We start from the raw sequence: 23,456 nt of genomic DNA, 5'->3' as shown, positions 1-23,456 counted from the left end.
CAAGCTACAATTTTTTTTAGATGGTGTTGATAATTTTAGTAGGATGGTTTATGTTTTGTTCGAAAAAAAAAATGGAAAGTGTATATGGTAATGAAATTATTACGGTGCTTTATAAGTTTGTCGGTGTTTGCTCCCAAACTATCTTTATTTGGAGACAAGAATTGAGACCTGCTTCCGATTCCAAAAGTGATTGAATTTAGTGTAAGAGCAGTATCCCAACAAGGACCAGTATAAACTCTCACAAGGGAATAAACGAGGACCTTGACTCATATAAATCGAATAATATGCGAAAAAAATGAACGCAGTCTTCGGCAATGAAGGTAGCATAATCTTCGAAGATCAAAGGGAAAACGCAATGTAAAAGTATATGCCACTACTACACATAGCAGACTATATCATCTCTAGCACCTCAAGAAAAACTTCAATACTCGTTGCACCCCAGTTGTTTTCACCACTATTCTCCAATCTTACAGATACTCAAAGAATATTTCATTTGTTAAGCCCAATTATTGGAACCAATGACAATTTTTTTTTCACATTTTGGTAATGTGCAGCTTACAGGATCGTCTGACTGAGAGTTCATCAAACCAAGCAACCTTTTATGATTGCTACTCATAACGGCAACATCCAACTTGCTTTTTTTTTTTGCATGTTCATACCAGCTTTGCAGAAAGCCTCCTACATCTACAACCTTTACCAACGCAAAAGAAAAGCCAATTGTTAAGTTGCCCTTCACTGTGTTTCTATTGACTTTGGAAGTAAACGGTGTGTTTAGGTGAAATAGATGGGCATTCCAAGGTACAGTAGAAATTAATGCACGGGGAAATGCATGAAATGTTTAGCACCGCGAATTCCCATCAATTTGAGATAGAAACTGCTCGAACTTTGAACCTCTATTGAAGTAGAAGAAGTGGGAAAAAATTGTGCGTTTGAGAGGGAAGAGTACTTGGTGATCAAGTACATCGTCAATTGTGATAATTTAGAACAACACAACACTGTACAACTTAACAGAGCGTTACATCACATCGTCGTCATAATGTTTGGAGAAATATTTTTGTTTATTCTTGCTGTTATTGTCAATGCCCTCTCTCTCTTCTGTGAGGTCTACTTCTCAATTTCATACTCTGATTTGGAGTGCGATTATATCAATCCAATTGAATTGTGCAATAAGTTGAACAAGTTCATGATTCCAAAGGCAGCTGTCCATGGTGTTTTGTCCATTCTATTTATTTTACACGGTTACTGGTTTGTTTTTCTCTTGAACTTACCTTTATTAGCCTACAATGCAAACAAAATTTACACCAAGAACTACTTGTTGGATGCAACCGAAATCTTTAGAACTTTATCCAAACACAAGAAAGAATCTTTTATCAAATTGGCCTTCTTCCTACTTATGTTCTTCTTCTATCTTTACAGAATGATTGCTGCATTAATTGCAGACGATTTATAAAGACGGATGCATGAAAGAAACGGTTGATAGTAAGAATCGTCACCATTTATCCATTGCACTTCCTCTCTCCCACATTATCCATAGCCAATATATTGTATATTCCCTATTATAAGTTTTACAATTGTACAAACCATCGACACCTAATCAAGTAATACTTTAGATGAATACTATAGGATAGACATACGTGCTACTCTGTCTTGTCTACTTTTTCTCGTAATAGTTCATTGACAGTCTTCAAGTTTTGCAGAAGCTGAAGTTTCGAATCAACCATGCTTTCTAATTTATTCAATTTATGTCTTACGGAGTCCATTACATTATTCGATTCACCCCCAATAGTGCCCTTTTCCTTCAGCGAAATAAGATCTTTATATAGCTTCTCATTTTCAGAATAGCTGGCTCTGATCGTTTTGAACTCATTACGGACTTGTTTCATTTCTACGCCAATCAGATTCCTTTCCTGTCGTAGATCAAATATTTGAAGTCGCAACATGTTTTTCTCTTGGTTGATTTTGTTAAGATCATTCTTTATTAGGGAGTTGGAAAGTCGCAAATCAATTAAACTTCCAAAATATTCATCTGTTCTTTGGTAATAATCGTTCAAAATTTCCCTACAATTCGATTCAATGGTTTTATCACTCTCCCTTCTGCCTCTTTTTTTGAGCGTTTTCTTTAACTCTTTTACTCTTTCGGTGTATTTTTGCAATACATTCTTATCTTTGATGTAATCTTTTAGCATTTGTGCAATCACGTCAACGTATATAAGCTTGTTTTTATTACTGGGTATTCTCCTATATTTAATCTTAATTGACTTTGACTGAATAAGCGCCCTTTTAGAAGTATGCTTACCGACCTTTGCTTTCTGCCGTGCTAGTTTTCTCTCTTCTTGTCTCATCCTAGATCTTTCTCTTGCTATCACTTGGTGTTGCTGTATAATTCTACTTTCACTTTCCATAATTGCAGATATAGCTGCTGGGGGTGGTACTAGATTTGGAATATTGTTGGCGTGTAAACTTTGATCGTCAGTTTTGTTTTCATAGTCCTTAATACCATTATGCCCATTCCTACCATTCCGGTAGCCGTCTTTATTATTCCAGTTTTCACGTTCACTTCCACTAGAATCTTGAATATTATCATCCTCATTATCTGATTCAGAATGTTGATCAAAGTCAGAGATAGCATCGCCTCGTGCTTCTTGCTCACCATCGGATTCAGATAAAGTTACTTCAGACAAATTGGGTGGTGGCAGGCTTAAAACTAGATCATCCAAATCCAAATTTCTTTGAGATACCCCCCTCCTTCTTTGGATCCGCTTGACGTCTCTGTTAACGTTCATTCTTGGTGTTTGTCCTTTTTCTCTGGAGAGACACGTAAAAATAATATAACTGTGTTCCAAATAAACTACACCAATATTCATTTAGGAAAAATATCCGCACATTTTCCACTTTCTGGAAATTCATCCAATCCATTGTCTAGCACCTGTTTCTGTACATCAACGGCAAACCTTTTCTTTCAGGAAAAAGCCACGATTGTAGTGGAACAGCAGGGAAGGATTACTTCATTATCTGTCGCATACCAACAGTATTACAGAGAAAGTTATTTACTCCCATCTGCACATTCTTCCTCTGTGTCTTTGCTTAACACCAAGAGATAATTAATCATAATCAGATACCGATTACTCAACTGCAGTTTGTTGATACGATTATCATCTTTCAATTTTTTTTTTTGGGGGAAGCCATAGATTGCTACTATTCACAAAACTCAGTTGGTGTCTATATCCACAGAATTTATTGTTATAGACACAAGGGGCATCGAGAAGCACCCACTATAAAATCCAGTATTTCATCGTATCTGATCGTTTATCATAAACTATAGTTCAGTTGCAATATCATAACAATAGAGCCCTGCTTTTGGTTGTTTTTATTTTTTTCTAATTGCATTTACGTCCTGCTTACACATTTTTTACCTCCCCTATTTGGCTATAACATTCCATATGTCACAAGGAAATAAAGAGGTAAATCCTCAATTCCAGAATCAAGAACAGGAATCAGAAAATGAACAAAAGCGTTCAAGTGCAGATTCTCCGGAATTTAAACCTTCTTCACCGCTTTTGACGGATTCTACTTCATTGAATCAAGTTGAAAGTAATTCATCCTTACCGAATCCTGAGGGGACTTCATCAGCGTCCTTACCTTCTGATTTTCTCACATCAGTTGTTCCACTTCCACAACCGCCTGAAAATCCAGCAAACACCGTTCCTCCGAAAACATTATGGATGGGTGATTTAGAGCCTTGGTGGGATGAGGGGTTTATCAAGAATGTTTGGGCTAAGCTAGGCAAGCATGTTGAGGTCAAAGTAATTAAACCCAAACATAATTTGTTGATGCATCAGCTGGCTAAAACCAATGGCCAAGGGACTGTTAATCACTCTGGATATTGTTTCATCGAATTTGATTCTCCTGCATTGGCAACAGAAGCTCTCTCTCTAAACGGCACGATTATTCCAGATACAAATAATAAAAGTTTTAGGTTGAATTGGGCACCTGCGGCAACCCTTGATTCCCAAATTGCCTTGACACCTGAATACTCATTGTTTGTAGGTGATCTATCTGCCAATACTACAGAGGCACATTTGTTGGCATTGTTTCAATCCCATTTTAACTCAGTCAAAACAGTGAGAGTTATGACTGATCCGTCTTCCGGTCTCTCTAGATGCTTTGGTTTTGTCAGGTTTAGCAATGAAGATGAAAGACAAAGGGCATTAGTTGAAATGAATGGTAAATGGCTAGGCGGTAGGCAAATCCGTGTCGCTTTAGCTTCTCCTAAGCATCAAAATAATCAATCAGGAATGAGAAATTTCAGGCAGCAACAGCAACAGGAACAACAGAACCACCAACAGCTACAACAGGGATATTCCCCAAGTGTTAGTCCACAATTTATAAGGGGTAATCTAAGTGTACCTCCGAACAATGATTTCAATGATCCCACAAATACGACTGTTTTCGTTGGTGGCTTAGCCAATGGATTGAATGAAGATACATTATTAGCGTTGTTTGAACCTTTTGGTTCTATTGTTAATATCAAAGTTCCACCAGGAAAGGGATGTGGGTTTGTTAAGTTCTCCAAAAGAGGCGACGCTGAACATGCGATTGAAAGTATGCAAGGTTTTGTAATTGGTGGTTCTCGTGTCAGACTAAGTTGGGGAAGACCAAGCAATAAAAACATGAGAAGAATGTCTCAGTTAACATTACAGCAACAACCAATTCATCAGATGTATATGCCTAACATGGTTGATATGAGTAACATGAACAACCCTAATATAAGGTATGGCAATTTAACTGGAATACCTGCACAAGATATGGGATTTCCTAATATTGCTCCTCCTCCTTTGCACCCACATTCCCATCATCATGGTCATCCACATGTGCCACAGCCAATTCCAATGCCATCACATCATGGGGGTGAATTGGCTGATTCTAAAGATGGAAATTTGAGCAATCAGATTCCAAATATGACAATGTTTAGTCCATTGCCTTCGTCTACCTCTCAAGGCCAGCCAATGATACCTGCTCCAATGTATGAACTGTCACCACATGGTAATATGGGAGCAATGTTTCCAGGCGATCAAGTACCCCAATCAATGGGCGAATCAGCAATGCCTCATGGAATGGCTGGTATGCCAACAAATATGCCACCACCTTTTATCTACGATCCCTATCTGGGAGGTATGGTACCACAAAATTCTGAAACTCAATATCATCATCAGCCGCCACCACCACCTCCAGCATCTATTACAGGAGGTCACACAACTGGCCAGTACATGTATGTTCCACAGCAAGTTATCATGCCCAATCACGAGAAAGTAGAAATTGTTGACGAGAGGAACAGGGAAGATTCCAATACAAACGGAAGTACAGGTGGTGACTGACTATATTCTTAAATCGGTGGGTTATGTTTTAAAAGTTTTTGTTGTTGAGCTCTATCTTGTACCCTATTTTTTCGTTTTGCCTTACTTTATTTCATTTTACTTTACTACACTTTGCCTCCACATTACTTTATTTAAATTACTCTATTTTATTGTTTTATTTTAACATTCAAGGTTTTAAGTTTTTATTTCATTTTATCCATATATAATATTAATATCTTTATATTGAGAGTTTACTCAAGTCAGGTAATTCTGGGTATCCCTTCACAATGTTATCAATCATAGTTTTGTCCATAATACACCATTCCTCAATACTATAAGCATCAGTTATTTTTTTATTCCAATCCATCCTCTCTTTAATTACGCCTACATCTTCACCGGGGTGATATATGTTTCTCAATTGAGATCTTAAGTAACCCAGGTTTTCCACAGCTGTATTTAAGTCCAGGCCGTCAAACATGGGTGCAAGCTTTTTATTTTTGATTCTGTTACATAGTCTTGGAGATTTGCCATTAGTACTTATCATGATTTGAAGTGGGCCCTGTCTATACACCGAGCCAAAATAAAAGTCACAGTTTTTGGGTTTGTCGGCAAGATTAACGTCGAGTCCTAAGATCTTACATTGTTGCCAAATTCTCAAACTCAATGGATAATTATTAATACATGTTAAAACCATTTTAAACTTCATTTCCTCAAAAGCTTCAATCTTTTCAATTTGTTCTGCACTTAGATTGCTGAAGGATTCTCCGTCGTTACCTTCGTCGAAAGACTTAATTTCATCTCTCATTCCTTTCTTTTCGTACATTTTTAAATCACTTGGTTGAAAGTCACGTTCAATAAGATCCTCCAACAATCCAAGTTCATGATAGGATTTGATTGTTGGATGTACGTCACATCCCGTGACGACCGTAATCTTAGCATCAGCGACTAGTAAATGATCAATTCTTGAAAGCGCTACATCACCGGCACCAACAACAAGAACGTGTTTTCCACGAACTTGCCAAGCTAGCATCATTGAACCACCACCAACAGGGGGAACCACAGAGCTCATTTCCTATGTTTTCATAAAAAATATTAAGAAATACTAGGGCCCCTGATAAAGTTTAAGTTTTGAAGACAAAATTAGCATGGTTGATTTTCAACGCGTTGAGGAAAGTTCAACATTTTGATTCAGCAGTTTGATAATCGTGGTATTGATACAAACACAATTTTTTCCTTGTTATCAGGCATCACACTCAAACGATATACAATGGACGCATACATCACCAAACGTCTGGCAGATGAATTGCCTGTAACGACACAGCACATATCAAGGAAGTATTTTGTTCCAGTGCAAGAGGCGTCTGATGCGTTACGTGAGTATGCTACACGAAACTCAAATGTGTGTGTGAAATACTCTCTATGTGGGATTGAAAAAGCGGGAAACGGACGCAGAGCCGATATATTGATTAATATAGTTAGTGGAGACGAACTAGAAAAGGCTAGAGGGAGATTTGAAAGGGTGGTGTCTGAGCAAGTTTTCAGTGTGGCAATTGGTCATGCCGAACTTTCGAATATAATTGAAATGTCAAGGGTTTCATTTACCTATAGTGAAGACGATATGAGTAAATGTAGGTTGATTCAAACTGAAACGTCTGATTATGAAATATCGTCAACCGGTGCAGGTGTTGTACAACCAGAAGAGAAGGTTCCAATTAAAAGAGAGTCTGATAAACCAAAGGAAATCCTTAAAGATAAAGAACCATCAAGACCCGTTTATACATCAAGAAAAGCGGCTTCTACGCCGGTAGTAAATAAAAAACCAGTGTATGTATCTAGAAAAAGAAAAGAAGACGTTATCGACAAAGAAACAAATGTGAAACGAAGTAAAGTGGATGCGGAAGAAGAGGAGAAAAAGAAGAAACAAAGAGAAGAGTTAGAGAGGATGATTGCAGATGACGACGGATTCAGTGATGATGATTTTGACGGTGTGATTGTTGATGGTGGTAAAGAGGAGGAGACTGCTGAGATCTACACAGGGGATGATATTGATGTTTCTCTGGAGGAAGAGGAGATTACGGTTCATTCGCAAGATGAGGTGGATAAAGTTAAAGAAGAGCCAGCGCCACCATCTACGTCCAATGAATATAGTGAGTCTAAAATAGATGCCAAGGAAGTTCCTGAGGTGGAGACTTATACAGATGCAGACGGGTTTATCGTTCGCAAGGTAAATAGAAATGCCAATACCGTGCCACCCCCACGCACTCCACGGACACACACTGTGGAGTTGAAGAAACCAGGAAATACCGGGCCAAAGAAACAGGCAAACCTTATGTCATTTTTCAAGAAGAAGTAGGGTTTCCTTAGTAGTATGTCCTCATCAGACAACTATGGAACCCGATATAATTTAGCTTGACATAATAGCAGCGGTAGAATTCAACATCGAATGCATGGAATTGTATAATTAGGATTGAAAATGTCTGCATCTTCCTTACTCTCTCTCTTACTCCAGTAAGTCGTAATGGAAGTATAGAAGGCGCATGATTAGTAAAAGATGTTTCTTCATTAGTAAGACACTTGTAGTAAAGGCAGTGCCCGTAGTATCACGTGACATACAATACAGTTTAGACAATCTACATCACGTGATATAACACTGTATCATGTAAAAGGCACTTCTCACACTATCGCTTGCATCATGTCATGAAAAATTCAATTTAATAATATCATCAATTGAGAGGATTTAATCCTCTCCACTTTTCACCTACTTTCATCTTGGCCTTTAGAGACAGAGCAGCTAGCTATCAAAGTTCTTTTATAAAATGGTTGAATTAGACTGGGATAATGTTCCAGCAGACCTATGCCCTGTTTGCAAAACAGATAAATATCTTTCACCTGAAATCCAGTTTAAAATAAATCCAGAATGTTATCATAAGATATGTGATGCCTGTGTTGATCGTATATTTGCCCTCGGTCCACATCCTTGTCCATATCCAAATTGTGAAAAGGTTTTACGTCGAAATAAATTTAAAGCACAGGTTTTCGATGATTTATTAGTTGAGAAGGAATGCGATATCCGAAGACGTGTTTTGAGCGTCTACAACAAAAAGGAAGATGATTTCCAAACGAGTGTTATGTACGATCAGTATTTGGAAGAAATAGAAGAGATTGTGTATAATTTACTACACAGAGTGGATATAGAGAGAACCGAGGAGAGGTTGAAACAATATTCCATTGAGAATAAACAATCGATTGAATTAAACAATGCACAAAGGGAACAAGAGTATGAGAAGTTTATCAAAATACAAAAGTTGGAGAGACAGCACAAATCTGAGAGAAGGAAACTTACATCGGAAATAGCTGAAGAGGAGAAAAAATTAAAAGATCTTGAAAAACAACAAATTTTAGATCAACTACAAAATGCAGCAAGTGATAAGGATCCACAGTTGATATTGGAGCAAATTAGAGCAAATATGCTAGAAAAAACAAACAGACTTCGTGATCAATTGCAGAAACTAAATGAAAAATTCGACGCCTTGAAAGATGCCGTACGTAATAACTTAAATCCAGATGAAAACATGAATAAGAATAAGTCAAAGATACCATTTACACCTTTCAATGGTGACAGGTTGGTTAATTTACCCTTCAAGGTGTCTGAGTATAAAGATCCGTTCCATGAATCTATTGTTTCCGATGTGGAATATACCGCTGCTGGATACAATATACAGGATTTCTACATAAGATCCCTGAATGAAGCTTTCACAGGGTTAGAGTGTTTTGTAGAAGTTGAGAAATCTACAGTTCCTGCTTTATAAAATTCTCAGTAAAATGGACACATTGGTTATAACAAGCTTCGAATCCATCTTCACCACCATAGTAAGGATCATCCACAATTTTATCATACTTGCCATCTGTAGAGTATTCACCAAACAACATAACTTTAGCCTTACTGTCATTTGGCTGAATTCTTTTCAGATTATATAGATTCGACTCATCCATACACAAAATAAAATCAAACTCCTTGAAATGTTTTGGTTTAATTTGCTGGCCTCTGTGATTGATTGGAATACCGTGTCTCTTGCATGTTGCAATTGTACGATAATCTGGTTTATCACCAACGTGATAGTTTGCAGTACCAAAGGATTCAACATGAACAGAATCGCCTAAACCCTTTTCATTGATTATGTGTTGGAAAACAGCCTCCGCCATTGGGGACCTACAGATATTTCCAAGACAAACAAATGCTACCTTCATTTCTAAATTCAACCTATTTAGTGAAAAAGGAAGCCAAGGAGGAAAAGAAAGAAAAGTTCGTAGTAACTCAGGTACGGAAAAAAAAAAGAAACAGTCTTAGTATTATAGGGCGGATAACTCCCGGAAAATTGCAAGCTCACTTTTTTATACAACTTTTTGTTAGATATCTTTGAATATTTTTTCTAAAGCTTTTGGATCACCTCCAAAGAGGAACAGTGTATAGTTAGGGTTTAGACTAGACGTGCATCGCAGCTATGACATACTTAACGCCACGTCAAGAACAGAGAAAATTACTGTCGAATTTGTTAGGCTCGTCAATGTACCATCTCCCTGCGGGGTTCGATCCCAATAAACCAAATGTTTCATTGACGAGAGAGGACATCGACGTAAGAATCCTGGAATCTCCAAGTGTATGTAAGCCTTTCCTTTTAGGGGTGTGTCCATATGAAGTATTTGACGGAACAAAGGAAAACGTTGGTCGATGTCGAAGAAGTCACAACCTTCAACACCGATTAATATATGAACGTGCAGTTGAATTAGGAATTCCAATGCCAAGAAGTAACTATGAACTTGATGCCCTGAAAGAACTGGAAAGATTTGTAGGAGATTGTGACGAACGAGTTCGGATAGCGGAGCAAAGATTGGACTACTCTGAAAGTGATAAGCTAATCTTGAATGAGCTAGCTAGAAATGTTGAGATTTCCGAAATGAAATTGGCGATACTGAAGGAGGAAATACTACATGTTGAAGACATGAAGAAGAAATTGGAATTGTCTATTTTGGTGAGACAGAGTTGGAATGAATGGGAAGCAGTCAATTCGCAATATAATGTTACCTTGGAGAAGTTAAATAGTGTTGGTCAGCAGCAAATGCAGGTATGTTCAGTATGTGGTGCATACATGTCGAAAGTTGACACCGATCGTCGTCTTGTGGATCATTTCACGGGGAAGATTCACCAAAGTTACGTTCTTCTTAGAGAGAAGCTAAAAGAACTGCGAGAGAAACATGAGGAGGATTAATAGACAATGTCGACAACGACCTGAAATTGAGGTGATACTTAAACTTTTTTTGCTTATCAAGTGATGTGTTTTTTATGGTAGATTCTCCTTCCAAGTTAATCTTGCTAGTATTTGGCTTGATAACTTCTTGGCATGCCATTCCAATTTGAAATGGAATTAAAAATTGATGAGGTTGCTACCTTGCTTTCTTAAGTGCTGAATGTTTTTTTTCTGGAAGTTTTTCCTGATTTACTTGAGTAAGTTTACAACTGGGCCATCCAATTTTGATTAGTTAATAGCAACAGTTATACATAAGCTGGAGTTACAGGGGACCTTCAGTTGTCTATAGCGCAGTAGTCTGCATAAAAGGGAACTTATTTCCGTTTTTAAGAAACTTGTTCTACAAAATATAATAATAATCATGTAATCAATAGAATCGAAATGATACCTATATTTCTTTGTACCCTCAGCTCAACTCAATTCTGTTTGCAACAAAGGGTCCATTTCTGAACACTGAAGGAGTTGGAGCATTCAGAATTGTTGAGTGAAACATTAAAAAAACTTGCTGGAATTACAAGAGGCGAAATAGACTTGCTTTCTCCAGCAAATTTGTTTTTAAAATTAGATGCTGGTTCATTTTGCGACTACCAAAAGTGCATATTATATCAATTAACTCTATCTGGCTATTTTTTATTATTTAAGCCATCAAAAGTTTTGAAACTACGGACTATTTCTCTGATTGCCCTACAGAATAAATAGCAAAGTCGTAGTAAAAGTATACACTCAATTGCAAAGAAGAAAATAATAATACTATAACCTGGTAATATCAACCGTAACCTCCACATCTCCCATAGATTCCTTGATTGTTCTCGCAGCATAGAATCTCAATTTGGCTTCATCATCACTGCTGGCTCCCTTCATTTCTACTCGTAGTAAACAAACATCACATTCTCCATGAACCCTAGCTATTTTTACATCGCTGACTCTGTAACCGCTTTTGAAGCATTCCATACCCTCAATAGCATCAACCACCTTTGCGATATCAACCCCTCCAAGCAGCAATACCTTTCCTTTCTTGCTTAGTTGTCTCCATGCAACGACAGTAACAACAATCGCAGTAGCTATGATAACAAACGTTGAACTTATACCCGAAGTTATTATCACTAATAGTGCATAACCTAGAGATAGGATTGAAGTGGTTTTCAAGTGGACACCTGTAAGCATATACCCGTGTTTTTTTAAATACAATGTGACTCTTTTAAATGTGCTAACTCGTATTGGTTCTTTCAAAGTGATAGAACTGATTCTCTTCACAGCTGGGACTGCGTTATCTTCAGTCTCAACTTCATCATTTGGCCGTTTTGATGTGCTTGTATCACCATGTACAACATACGACGTCAAAATTGTTGTTATTATAGCTAAACCAAGAATCCCCACGTATAGCCATCCATTCATCCCTTCTGGATGACTATGTGGATTTTCCTTTGTGACTCCATGTGAATGTGGATGTGCTTCACCATTGGTGCCGACCAAATCAATCAACATCTCCTCAACGACATGACTAAATAAGTCAAGACCCACAAACAACAAAGAAACTGCCAATGCGAAATCAAACAACACCTCAATTCTTGCCAATCCAAATGGATATCTCAGACTAGATACTCTCCAAACTTCAAAGTTGGACATAATTTTAATGGCAACTTCACTAAAATTACTTATGACATCATAGAAGAGGATGTGAGCTAGGGTGTCTAGTCCATTACCATATTGCATCCCCCCAATGTAGGCACACATCACTACGCATGATTGGAAAATGCATACAACTAGTTTTACCTTCTGTTGTCTAGTAATTGTACCCTTAACTTCTTGGAATGCGGGGACAGTATAAGTTTTGGGCAGATTATGTGGTTTCTGCATTGATGCTATCCTCTGTGGATCCTGGAACATGTTCATAGAAACGGAGGAATGCTTGTACCTATGACCACGACGATACGAAGTCTTCCTATCTGTAGGAACACTCAATGCTTCGTTAGAATTGTTGTTTAGCATCATCGGACTAAAATTGAAAGGCCCATTCCCTGGAGTGGGAGGCTTATCAATGACCTGTGGAGTATAGTTCATACTTGCTGTACTAGTGTTTCTTTTGTGTTGTCGTTTATTAACGTGGAGGGAAGGCCCCAGTGGCATTTTGAAATTAGAATCTACATCGTTCCTCAACTCGCCTTCCAGGTTATCCTCATAGGTATCACCGTTGTTATTATTGTTGTTGCTCTTCTTATTGTTTTCACTTAGTTGTCCATCACTGTCTGTATCCGCTGATTCAGTGAGAAAAGGTGATTGTAAAGACCTCCTCTTATAAGAAGAGGGGGAAAATGAAGGTATCGACGGGGTGACAGGGGTTCTGCTCATTAGAGTTGGATTAGATACACGGATGCAATATAGAGCTTTCAATAGACCCACAGGGATTGACAATATTGAAGTTGATGTGTAAATAAATGTAACTTGCTCCAAACCTACACGAACCACAAAAAACAGGATTTCACACTTTTTGAAATTTCTTCATCAAACCAAACTTGTTACCAACTTTTACTAGAGAGGTTATTTTTCACAACCAAAGCCCCCCCCCCCCCCACACACACATTGCACATGATCCAAATCTGGTGCAACGACCGCCTAGGAAGAAAAATAGCTGTAAAGTGTCTTCCAGAGGACACCATTTCCGACTTCAAAAAGGTCTTGGCCCTTCAAATCGGCACTCCAGCTCAAAAGATAGTTCTTAAGAAAGGGTATTTGGTGTTCAAGGACCACATTACGCTCCAAGACTATGAGATCAACGATGGAACCAACCTGGAGTTGTATTACGCTTAAGCTGGAGCCAGCTTTCTATTTGTTCGTCTCATTTACAATGGGGCTGCATTAGGAAACATGTTACATAAAATACTCCACATATGGTGCCTTTTTATTCATTTGTCGACCTTCATCGATATCCAATTCCAGATCCATATTGTCAGATTCAATCCGCAAAAACTCTTTTTCACTGTCCGGGGACGCATCGAATACATTAAATCTGAGACTATCAGGATCTCCAGAATCATCATAGACTTCCAAAATGGAAGCTTTGTTCCCGCATCTGTAACAATAATTCGGTGCTGACCAGACAGTGTTGACTTTCCCTTTCCAAAATACTTGAAACCCATCATTACAAAGTTGGTGGGCACGGAATATCTTCTCGACACCATTGACCTTCAAAAATTTATTAACAACATTAATACCAAATTGGTAGCCTGCACCTCTTGATGATATTCTAAAATTAAGTAGTTCTATATCAGGGTCACTCCACATTAGATCCGCCATTGGTCCGTCATGTGGAATCTCCTTGAATCTATCGATAACCTGGATGGAATCGATTGTTTGAACGTTGGGTGACAAACCGCCATGGACACAGAACAATTGATTATCCACAATTGCCGAAAGCACCAGAAAATCGAAAAGATCTGTGAAAATCGACCAAACTTTGGAATCACCGCCGTATTTGGTTACACATTCTGTATAGAATCCATAGTTTGTTGTAATTTGCCTCGATTCATGGTTCCCTCGGATCAGCGTTATACGATTTGGGTATTTCAACTTAAGCACTATTAATAATGATATAGTTTCAATCGAATGGTATCCTCTGTCAACATAGTCACCTAGAAACAAATAATTTGTGTCAGGTGGATATCCACCAATCTTGAATATCTCTAACAGATCATAGAACTGTCCATGTATATCTCCTACCATTGTAACAGGAGAGGATAGATGGACAATATTCCCATCTCGTATCATCAATTCTTTTGCCTTAAAGGCTAGCATTTCAATAACAGGTTCGCTTAGTAATTTTCCTGCATAGAGAGACTCGAGACATTCGTCCAAGTCCATTACCCCTTTCTCCCAAACAGTCATGAACGGTTCAACTTATGTGTAATTCTCTGCCAAATTCAGCATCAAAGTACTTCTTGATACAATGTTATTTTTATAGCTTCATGTTGATAATCGTTTTTTTTTTTCTAAATGGCGTTCCTCATTCTCATTTTTTTTCCCCTTATTTCTCTTTCTATTTCCATTTCCATGGCATTCATTTAAATTTCCTTTGATGATCTCAGACCATTCACAAGTTATTCTTTGATACAGTGCACTCGCCTCAAATACAACACCACTTCAGGACACAGTCAGATATGAACAATAATGATAAAGACCCACATGGGATGCCACCACCGAGCGGAAGTCGTTCGAGAAGTGGAAGTGAATTGACTGCCTCAACGTCAAATGTAGAAGAGACGACATCGCTACGTGCTAGACTGTCTAGACATCCATCTACCAATTCCATCAGTGAAAAGACAAAAATGAAGCTAAAACTGCAATTATCACAGGCAGGTGGGTACCAGATGACCACCCCTCTTCTTTTATCACCACGAGGTACGCCAAATCAATCTCCCGAATATAATAAAGATGGATTTTTTAATAATTTTGAAACACAGCTACATACAAATAAATCACATTTGGACACATTATTAGATGAAGGGAATGAGCCTCAGGATAGTAATGTTACACCAGAACCCCCTATACCAATAATACATACGGAGAATGATTCTCATCCAGTTTTGAAAAACAACAGCAACAATAGTAACAACATCAGTAACAACAATAGTAACAACAACAACAACAACAACAACAATGCTAGTAGTAGCATAAAACAATCTAAAACTAAACCAAACTTATATCCGTTGCAAACAAAGATCAGAATGCCGTCCTCATCGTCGTCTAATCCTCAATCAGGCACACCTAGTTCTGTATCAGCATCACAGACCCCCAGGTCTCCTTTAAATAAGTACAAATCGAGAAATATAGCATATCAAGCATTGCCAGAACCGGTCAGACCACAGACATCCATTTTAAAGAGTAATTTTAATACAAAATTCTCACAGCAGTATCAGCAACAGGAAAAGAAATATTTGACGGGAATAACCAAGTATAGAAATAGATATAAGAATGTTGATGATTATTATGATAAGTCTGTAGTACCCGACGATGTGACTGAAAGTGCCGGTAGTACATCTGAGCTTTCGGATATATCCAAGTTCACTAGCGTTGATTCCGAGATTGAAGATAACTCGGACTATTTAGGGGATAAAAATAGAGAATATGAAGCATTAAAGGCATTAGGTCAACAAATCGGTTCCGAGTTATTAGACAAAGAATTGAAATCATTATCCGAGTATTCTTTGGATTCAAACTTATTATTGGATTTGTTAAACCAAAATGACGAGATTCAATTGAAAAACACAAATGATAACCAAACAATATCAGAACGCTTAGAGTGGCAGACGATGCTACAAACAGTAATGACAGGTGATGTTGTTAAAGGTGAGAAAACAAAGCTCATCAAACCCTTGACTGAATTGGAAGGTGGGGAAAATTTATTGCGGGTGGGTTATAAAGAAGATTTTTGGTTAGGTTTGCGGGCTAAATTGTATGGGCGTACAGAGGAGGAACAGAAGAAGTTAGTTTTATATCATAGAGGCTTAGTTGATGAAAAGTTTGATGAAATTTTGAATTTCAAGTTAGAATTCACTCCCGAGCAGCTAGATATGTCCTATAAAGATAAAGTTAAGTTTGCATCTGTCAAAGTAAATCATTTACTAGATATTTATGAAAAATGCAAAGAACTATGGAGAACTGAAAAAGAGATGGAGACGGATAAACCTCAGTGTGCAACACCTGAATTTATTAATCGGATTAACTGCTTGAATGCTTGGACTTCAGTGACTGATGCCATTGAACGGGAGTCTGATGTTTTGAAGAAATGGGTTGGGAATGACGATTTAGACATTTTAAGGCCTTCATTATCAAGTGCAAATACACATGATTCAACTACTGAAGGTAGCGGTGAAAGAAACTCTCAACGTGGCCATATTTTCAAAGATGACCGTCCATTTGTTGAAAGGATAATGAAGGAGAAAGATATTGAGAATCTGTTTAATAAAAAATTGTTTAACACTTTTTCACACCTAACCATCAAGGCTAAAAATGCGTATCTAGAATACCATCAAATTTTCAAAGAACTAGGATTACCTTCTTACCTTGATAATCTATTTGTCCTAACAAACTTTAGCTCTAAATTAATGAAAGAGATCATCAGGACTAGGTTGGCTTATGCCGAAAAACTGAAAAATCCTACTATGATGATGATTGATCAGATTTTAGAGGATCTTAAAATGTATTTAAGACTAGCAATTGAAATTAAAATTTCAATGTTAGAGTATTGTGCTCCTGTGGAAGGTTGGGTTTCTTTTCCAGATTATCAAGACACCGAGTTTGACAACACAATAATCGAATGTGTTACTCATTACATGGATTTACTCAATCGGAAATTACTTTTCTCACCGAAAGGCCATAAGTCTTTCCGTACATTCAAGGAACCCGAAGAGCTTGAAAGTGAATGGACCTTGTTGAGAAATTTGGGATTTTATATCAATGGAATTTCAGTGGATTTTTCAAGTCAGATTTCGTCATTGTTTGTGAAATTGATTACAAGACTATATACTTTTGTTCAGAATCAAATTCAGGGACCACCGTCAGATGGATACAGACTAGATAGTCAACGACTAATTCGTTGGTACACATCAACACTTGAGAATTTGGGTCAATTACGGAGGAAATTTATTAGATTTGAGGTGCATTTATTTCAATATTTCCAGAATTCCGTTAGCTTCAAATTGATTCCTCATAAGGCACAACGTTTTTTCACTTTACTAAAAGAATCAAATCACGCGTTATATCAAAATCAGAAAATAGCAGAAGATGGTGTTTACATTTTTGTATCTGAATCACTAGTTTACAGACCTTATGATGTTGAATGCATTTTAAGGAATAAATACTTAGGTGTCAATTTCAACGAGATTCCAAAACGGCACATTGAAGTTATTGAGAAGTACCATCCAACTATACAGTTCTATGTATCTCGTGAAGATGATGAGAATGAAACTACTGCGGGTCATGAAAATGGCCACGATGATAAGCAATCATTGAATATGGATTACGTTATAGTTGTTGTACCCCCAAAGGCGTTGATGTGGGACGGTATCATCGTACCATTTAATGATATTGACTCACTACTAATCAATGAGTTGAGACGTGGTAACGCGATGTTTATGACTGCCGGATCTCCCAATGATAATGTATCGGAGATTTTTTCTGTTTTCAAACAGTTTGTTGGGGATACAATAGGCACTAGTACGAATATATGCTGCTCAGTTCCCAAAATTGAAAGTAATATTCAGGCATCGTTGAAGGTATTTAACAGGATTACATGCCTAACTATTGATTGTACACCGACAATTAGAAACCAATGTCGTGGTGTTGGAAATTGTCAAGAATTAGTAAATAATATATTCATATTTGCACGGGATATAGGTAGAGACTCGATTAGGAATTCTGGATATAATTTTAATTTGAGATCAGGGAGGGGACCGATTATTTTAAGGTTGATCAAACTAGCGATAGAATGGTTATCGTTTATAGTTGACGACTGTTCGCCAACAGATCCAAAAACTTTCCGTTGGTGTGTATCAGCGCTTGAATTTGCCATGGATATAACTAGAGGTTTTAATATCTTGATTCTTGATTCTGAGAAATTCTATAGATTGAAAGATAAAGTTGCTGGATGTATGTCATTATTAATCTCACATTTTGATATCATGGGAGCTAGAGCAAAAGAACTGCAACGTACAAGAATGCAGAAATATGGATTTGAAACCCAAAAAGATATATATACACTCGATGATGAATCACTAGGTTCACTACGTGCACATATTATGTACCAAATTAAACAAATTGAGGAGAATAGAAGAAAGTTACAGGTTGAGCAACGTAGTGTTGGTCGTGTCCTTGATGACACAGATATGGAGAACCAGTTGTTAACATACCTTGCGTCATCCTTTTCTAGTGTTTCCATTAGATGGCAGAAAGGCAAATTTTTGGGTGGTGGTACATTTGGTTCAGTTTATGCCAGTGTTAATTTGGATACCGGAGGGCCTATGGCAGTTAAAGAGATTAGATTCCAAGATAGACAGTCAATTAAAACTGTGGTTCCTGCAATCAAGGGTGAGATGTCAGTTTTAGAGTTACTATCGCACCCGAATATTGTTCAATTTTTTGGTGTTGAAGTTCACCGTGATCGTGTTTACATATTTATGGAATACTGTTCAGGAGGATCACTCGCTTCATTGCTAGAATATGGAAGAATTGAGGATGAAATAGTGATACAATTATATACATTACAAATGCTAGAAGCTTTAGCATATTTACACCAATTTGGTATTGTCCATAGGGATGTTAAGCCAGACAATATTTTACTAGATCACATGGGAGTTATCAAGTTTGTCGATTTTGGTTCAGCAAAGGTGATTGCAATTCCTAGTACAGGGACAACACCGGCGACAACTGCTACATCTGGAAGTACTAATACCAATGCAGAAGAGGTTGGTACTGCACCGCCTTCCAACACCAACAGTGCAAATAATACCATTTCCGAGTATATGGGCTCGACAACGTCTACTATGTCTAGTACCATGTCGATGCAGGACGGCAGTGACAAATCGTATATTTCGTCACAATTACACATGACATCGTCGTCGCAGTCCGATTTGAATGTAGCTATGACGAACTCATCGGCAGTGATTGAATCACTAATGGAATCTAAGAAGTCACATGCATTGACAGGCACACCAATGTATATGTCCCCGGAGACTATCAAAGGTGAGAAAACGGGAAGATTTGGAGCGATGGATATCTGGTCGTTAGGATGCTGTATCATTGAGATGGCGACAGGCCGCAGACCATGGTCCAACTTGGACAACGAATTTGCAGTTATGTACCATATTGCAGCGGGCCATTTACCGCAATTCCCCAATGCAAATGAATTGAGTGAACAGGGTCGTGAGTTTTTAGCCAAATGTATGGTTATTGACCCTACTAAGCGTGCCAGTGCCGTGGAACTATTGCAGGACCCTTGGATTATGAGTATCAGAAACGAAGCATTTTCGGAAGAATGAAGATGGGTTGCGGTGTGTGTGTGTGTATGTATGTACGCATGCATGCGTGCATGCAAGTATGTATGTATATGTGTATGTATAGATATATGTATGGGTGTATATATGTAAACAAAAGAAAATACAAACTAATAAACCAGGAAGACACAAATCATATTTTGATTTCCTTTTCATTTTCGAATTTTGAAGGGATAAATCTCCAATGGGACATTGTATCCACCTCATTATTCTTTGATGAGTCTGCATCGACACCAGAGGGGACGTTTTTAATTGACAAATTTGCCATTTTGGATAGTTTGACATACAAGTCGTCGTCTGAGATGCCACCATTTTGGTAATCCACCTCATCAAACCATCTTCTTTCCCAAGATTTATTTTCTTCGAGTTCGGATTTCCTTAAATCCCTCTGTGCGTTCTCTAATTTTGATTTGGCATTATGGATCTCATCATAGTCTCCGTCCTTGATGGCGTTGGCAACGTCCAACCAAGCCTTACGACTCTCGAGATCATGCTGCTCCTCAATAGGCTTGACTTGTAAATGCTGTGCCTTTGTAGCATTTGCATCAAAGAACAACTCGTCCTTTGAGCTTGGAGTGGAAGATCCTTTAATGATTGTTGATTTATCCGACCACTGGCCCGCCACAGTGTATAGGGCGTTTTCCTTCTTCTTTGAGTCCTTGAAACTCTTGAAAATACGTGCCTTGAAGGAATTCTTTTTACCGGAGAAATAACCCTTACCAGAGTATTCGATTACAATGAAATAACCTGCACTAGATTGGATGTATGACTTTTGTTCCAATTCCACAAAGGGGGAAAATGCAAGCATTCCCTCAATGTGTAGTGGAGGCAAAGTGATTAGGTAGTTTTCATTCAGGTTTCTGAATTCAAGCATTGCATGGCCATACTGCTTGACATTAAGGGCGGTTGTGGACATGGAGGCACGGATACCATTGTATCCCTCCAATACGGTGTTATTCTTCTTGTTGGAGACTGCATATGCGGTGATTGGAGGATGATGGCTCACCTGTTCACTTAAGAGGATGGTTTCACCGTATTCTTCATGGGGCCATTTACCAACAAAGATTTCTCCAAGGAAGGGGTTCAATGGTTTCTTTTCTCCGCCAAGCGACTCGTTACGAGAACAATATTGTGATTTCAAGGTGGATATAAACCACCGTAATACACCAATGGCTCTGGTTAGCTCAATTGGCTCGTCTCCCCTAGCAGTGACAAAGTTAGGCTCTAATAAGAGGTCCACATGTTCGGACCAGTACTGAGAATATTCGACCAAAGACGTTGGCGACAAAATGAACGGTGGCGCCGTAAGTGAGGAGATGTCTCCATTATAAGATGCAATGGATTTTATAAAAGACGTCCAAGTAGCTGCACTCATGTCTGTGGATGTGTAGGCCGTTATAGATGGTAGGTGCTAGGTATATGGGGACGAGAACAGAAACGAGGATGCACGGAGGGGAGGTTTGGCTTCTCTCTCGGTGTTTTTCTAGTAGCAGACGTCTCCTTTGTGAAACGTCTCCAAGGGGGCCAAACTTAACAAACTCTTGACAATTGTTTTTTTTATACATTCATGTTGGCACAGTGTACACTGAGCACTCTGAATCCGGCACTTGCATACAACGGGAACGAGCACGTTTCTAAGGAACGAACACCTGTGCACCAACCCATTGAGGTAGGAAACGAAAACAAAGAGGCAACAAAAGTAAGGAAAAAAAAAGGGCAACAAAAATTGAAAAAAAATAGCAAAAACGGTCGAAAGTTTTGCCCCGTTTCCCCTTTGGGGGAAAAAAAAAATGTAATGGCGCGCGACGCGTCGAGGACGGAACTTAAATTTGGGTTAGTCTATTTGTCTGTACACGTTTAAATAGAACAAGAATGTACACATACATATTTATGCAGCGTGTTGAGTGGTGTAGTGTGGAATAAAGAAGAAGAAAAGAAGATGATGATCATGTTGAGCCATAATTGCCCCATTGGTCAAGGAGTAGGGGTAAAGTCATTGTATTTGCTTTAACTTTTGCTCTTGTCCCTTTTTTTTTTTACTCCTTTTCCAAGTTTTGGTGGCAGTTCCTATATAAATCCAATACAATCTAAACTACAAACACCATTACCACCAGTCACCTTGGTCCTTCATAGCGTCGGCAACTTTGACAAAACCGGCAATGTTGGCACCCATGACGAGAGAAGGTAGCGCACCAGTGTTCTTCTCAGTGGAGTATTCAAGAGAAGTTTTGTAACAATTGTCAAAACAGTTAACCATAATGTCCTTCAACTTTTGGTCAACTTCCTCACGTGTCCAAGACTCTCTTTGCGAGTTTTGGGCCATTTCCAATCCGGAAACTGCAACACCACCACAGTTGGCAGCCTTACCTGGTGCATACCAAATGGCAGATCCAATAGAAGAAGCAGATTTACGTTCAGCCTCAAAGATATCAATTGCTTCTTGGGTGGAACCCATGTTGGAACCTTCAGCCAAGTACTTACATCCTGCAGCTACAAGTGCCTTTGCCTCGTCACCGGAAACTTCGTTTTGGGTTGCACATGGTAGAGCAATGTCAATTGCTCCAACATGAACCCATGGTCTCTCACCTGGTAAGTATTCACATTTGGTGGATTGGGTGGTGAAGGCCTCATAAGATTGGATAATGTCCTTCAATGACTTGAATTGAACCTTTGCCTCTTGAATAGCATAGATTTGTTCTGCAGAGATGCCACGTTGGTTAATAATTGTACCTTGAGAATCACTCAAGGAGATAACAGTTGCTCCCAATTCAATGGCCTTTAATGCTGCATATTGCGCAACATTACCAGAACCGGAGATGGCAACCCTCTTACCTTGGAAAGATTCCTTACCATTGGTTGCCTTTTCAATCATCTTTTCGACATAGTAAATGACACCATAACCAGTAGCTTCTGGTCTAATCAAGGAGCCACCCCATGACAACCCCTTACCAGTTAATACACCCTCCCATTGGTTTTGCATTTGCTTATATGCACCAAACATATATCCAATTTCACGTCCACCAGTTCCAATATCACCAGCTGGAACATCAGTAAATTGACCAATATATCTGGACAATTGTCTCATAAATGCAACACAAAATCTTCTAATTTCGTTATCGGAACGGCCCTTAGGATTAAAATCAGAACCACCTTTACCACCTCCCATTGGTAATCCAGTTAATGCATTTTTGAAAATTTGTTCAAATCCCAAAAATTTCAAAATGGACAAATTGACAGAAGGATGAAGTCTTAAACCACCTTTATAAGGACCCAAGGCAGAGTTGAATTGAACACGATAACCGTTATTGACATGTAACTCACCATTATCATCTTCCCAAGTGACTCTGAATTGGATGATTCTCTCTGGAATGGAGACAACAGGAATCACCTTCTTGTATTCAGGATGTTTTTCGAAAAGAGAAGAGTCATTCAAAGTAGAAAGCAATTCATTGTGTGCTTGTAAGAATTCAGGTTCGTGTGGGTGGACCATGTTTAACTTTTGTAACTTTTCTTTTTCTTTTTTTTTTTGGGTGTATAGATTACTCAAAGAGATAAAGTATAAAGACCAAGAACGTCAAAAGGAAGAAAAAGGGAAAGTAAAATACAAAAACAGAAAAAAAAAACAAGACAGACTAAAAGAAAACAAACAAACTATCAAACAACAAAATAAAAGAGTTTGAACAAGACAAACAAGAGTGGAAGATGCTTATTTATATGTACATCTTAACTCGTGATTTTTTTTTTTTGGT

The 23,456-nt window shown here is 38.2% G+C and overlaps 14 protein-coding genes across 14 annotated transcripts; 7 read left to right on the top strand and 7 right to left on the bottom strand.

The window, feature by feature from the left end:
- Window positions 1-1,036: 1,036 nt before the first annotated feature.
- Window positions 1,037-1,450, top strand: C5L36_0D02780 (uncharacterized protein; the record flags this gene model as incomplete). Its single annotated transcript, XM_029467151.1, has 1 exon — window positions 1,037-1,450. The coding sequence occupies one exon, from the start codon at window positions 1,037-1,039 to the stop codon at window positions 1,448-1,450; it is 414 nt and encodes a 137-aa protein (XP_029323011.1).
- A 187-nt stretch (window positions 1,451-1,637) lies between these two features.
- C5L36_0D02770 (uncharacterized protein) lies at window positions 1,638-2,864 on the bottom strand (the record flags this gene model as incomplete). Its single annotated transcript, XM_029467150.1, has 1 exon — window positions 1,638-2,864. One exon carries the CDS (start codon window positions 2,862-2,864, stop codon window positions 1,638-1,640), a length of 1,227 nt encoding a protein of 408 aa, XP_029323010.1.
- A 576-nt stretch (window positions 2,865-3,440) lies between these two features.
- On the top strand, window positions 3,441-5,375 carry C5L36_0D02760 (uncharacterized protein; the record flags this gene model as incomplete). Its single annotated transcript, XM_029467149.1, has 1 exon — window positions 3,441-5,375. One exon carries the CDS (start codon window positions 3,441-3,443, stop codon window positions 5,373-5,375), a length of 1,935 nt encoding a protein of 644 aa, XP_029323009.1.
- A 217-nt stretch (window positions 5,376-5,592) lies between these two features.
- C5L36_0D02750 (uncharacterized protein) lies at window positions 5,593-6,423 on the bottom strand (the record flags this gene model as incomplete). Its single annotated transcript, XM_029467148.1, has 1 exon — window positions 5,593-6,423. The coding sequence occupies one exon, from the start codon at window positions 6,421-6,423 to the stop codon at window positions 5,593-5,595; it is 831 nt and encodes a 276-aa protein (XP_029323008.1).
- A 198-nt stretch (window positions 6,424-6,621) lies between these two features.
- Window positions 6,622-7,707, top strand: C5L36_0D02740 (uncharacterized protein; the record flags this gene model as incomplete). Its single annotated transcript, XM_029467147.1, has 1 exon — window positions 6,622-7,707. The coding sequence occupies one exon, from the start codon at window positions 6,622-6,624 to the stop codon at window positions 7,705-7,707; it is 1,086 nt and encodes a 361-aa protein (XP_029323007.1).
- Window positions 7,708-8,170: 463 nt separating this feature from the next.
- C5L36_0D02730 (uncharacterized protein) lies at window positions 8,171-9,163 on the top strand (the record flags this gene model as incomplete). Its single annotated transcript, XM_029467146.1, has 1 exon — window positions 8,171-9,163. The coding sequence occupies one exon, from the start codon at window positions 8,171-8,173 to the stop codon at window positions 9,161-9,163; it is 993 nt and encodes a 330-aa protein (XP_029323006.1).
- C5L36_0D02720 (uncharacterized protein) lies at window positions 9,144-9,602 on the bottom strand (the record flags this gene model as incomplete). Its single annotated transcript, XM_029467145.1, has 1 exon — window positions 9,144-9,602. The coding sequence occupies one exon, from the start codon at window positions 9,600-9,602 to the stop codon at window positions 9,144-9,146; it is 459 nt and encodes a 152-aa protein (XP_029323005.1).
- A 254-nt stretch (window positions 9,603-9,856) lies between these two features.
- Window positions 9,857-10,621, top strand: C5L36_0D02710 (uncharacterized protein; the record flags this gene model as incomplete). The annotated part of the gene is made up of 1 exon (XM_029467144.1): window positions 9,857-10,621. The coding sequence occupies one exon, from the start codon at window positions 9,857-9,859 to the stop codon at window positions 10,619-10,621; it is 765 nt and encodes a 254-aa protein (XP_029323004.1).
- A 789-nt stretch (window positions 10,622-11,410) lies between these two features.
- C5L36_0D02700 (uncharacterized protein) lies at window positions 11,411-13,009 on the bottom strand (the record flags this gene model as incomplete). Its single annotated transcript, XM_029467143.1, has 1 exon — window positions 11,411-13,009. One exon carries the CDS (start codon window positions 13,007-13,009, stop codon window positions 11,411-11,413), a length of 1,599 nt encoding a protein of 532 aa, XP_029323003.1.
- A 237-nt stretch (window positions 13,010-13,246) lies between these two features.
- Window positions 13,247-13,468, top strand: C5L36_0D02690 (uncharacterized protein; the record flags this gene model as incomplete). Its single annotated transcript, XM_029467142.1, has 1 exon — window positions 13,247-13,468. The coding sequence occupies one exon, from the start codon at window positions 13,247-13,249 to the stop codon at window positions 13,466-13,468; it is 222 nt and encodes a 73-aa protein (XP_029323002.1).
- Window positions 13,469-13,528: 60 nt separating this feature from the next.
- On the bottom strand, window positions 13,529-14,542 carry C5L36_0D02680 (uncharacterized protein; the record flags this gene model as incomplete). Its single annotated transcript, XM_029467141.1, has 1 exon — window positions 13,529-14,542. The coding sequence occupies one exon, from the start codon at window positions 14,540-14,542 to the stop codon at window positions 13,529-13,531; it is 1,014 nt and encodes a 337-aa protein (XP_029323001.1).
- Window positions 14,543-14,814: 272 nt separating this feature from the next.
- C5L36_0D02670 (uncharacterized protein) lies at window positions 14,815-19,692 on the top strand (the record flags this gene model as incomplete). The annotated part of the gene is made up of 1 exon (XM_029467140.1): window positions 14,815-19,692. The coding sequence occupies one exon, from the start codon at window positions 14,815-14,817 to the stop codon at window positions 19,690-19,692; it is 4,878 nt and encodes a 1,625-aa protein (XP_029323000.1).
- Window positions 19,693-19,840: 148 nt separating this feature from the next.
- C5L36_0D02660 (uncharacterized protein) lies at window positions 19,841-21,082 on the bottom strand (the record flags this gene model as incomplete). The annotated part of the gene is made up of 1 exon (XM_029467139.1): window positions 19,841-21,082. The coding sequence occupies one exon, from the start codon at window positions 21,080-21,082 to the stop codon at window positions 19,841-19,843; it is 1,242 nt and encodes a 413-aa protein (XP_029322999.1).
- Window positions 21,083-21,811: 729 nt separating this feature from the next.
- C5L36_0D02650 (uncharacterized protein) lies at window positions 21,812-23,197 on the bottom strand (the record flags this gene model as incomplete). The annotated part of the gene is made up of 1 exon (XM_029467138.1): window positions 21,812-23,197. One exon carries the CDS (start codon window positions 23,195-23,197, stop codon window positions 21,812-21,814), a length of 1,386 nt encoding a protein of 461 aa, XP_029322998.1.
- Between the last annotated feature and the right edge of the window lie 259 nt (window positions 23,198-23,456).

The sequence above is a fragment of the Pichia kudriavzevii genome, chromosome 4 (assembly GCF_003054445.1).
Source record: "Pichia kudriavzevii chromosome 4, complete sequence".
NCBI lineage: Eukaryota > Fungi > Ascomycota > Pichiomycetes > Pichiales > Pichiaceae > Pichia > Pichia kudriavzevii.
The sequence above is the reverse complement of the archived record's forward strand: the minus strand, read 5'-3'. Positions and strand labels throughout refer to the sequence as shown.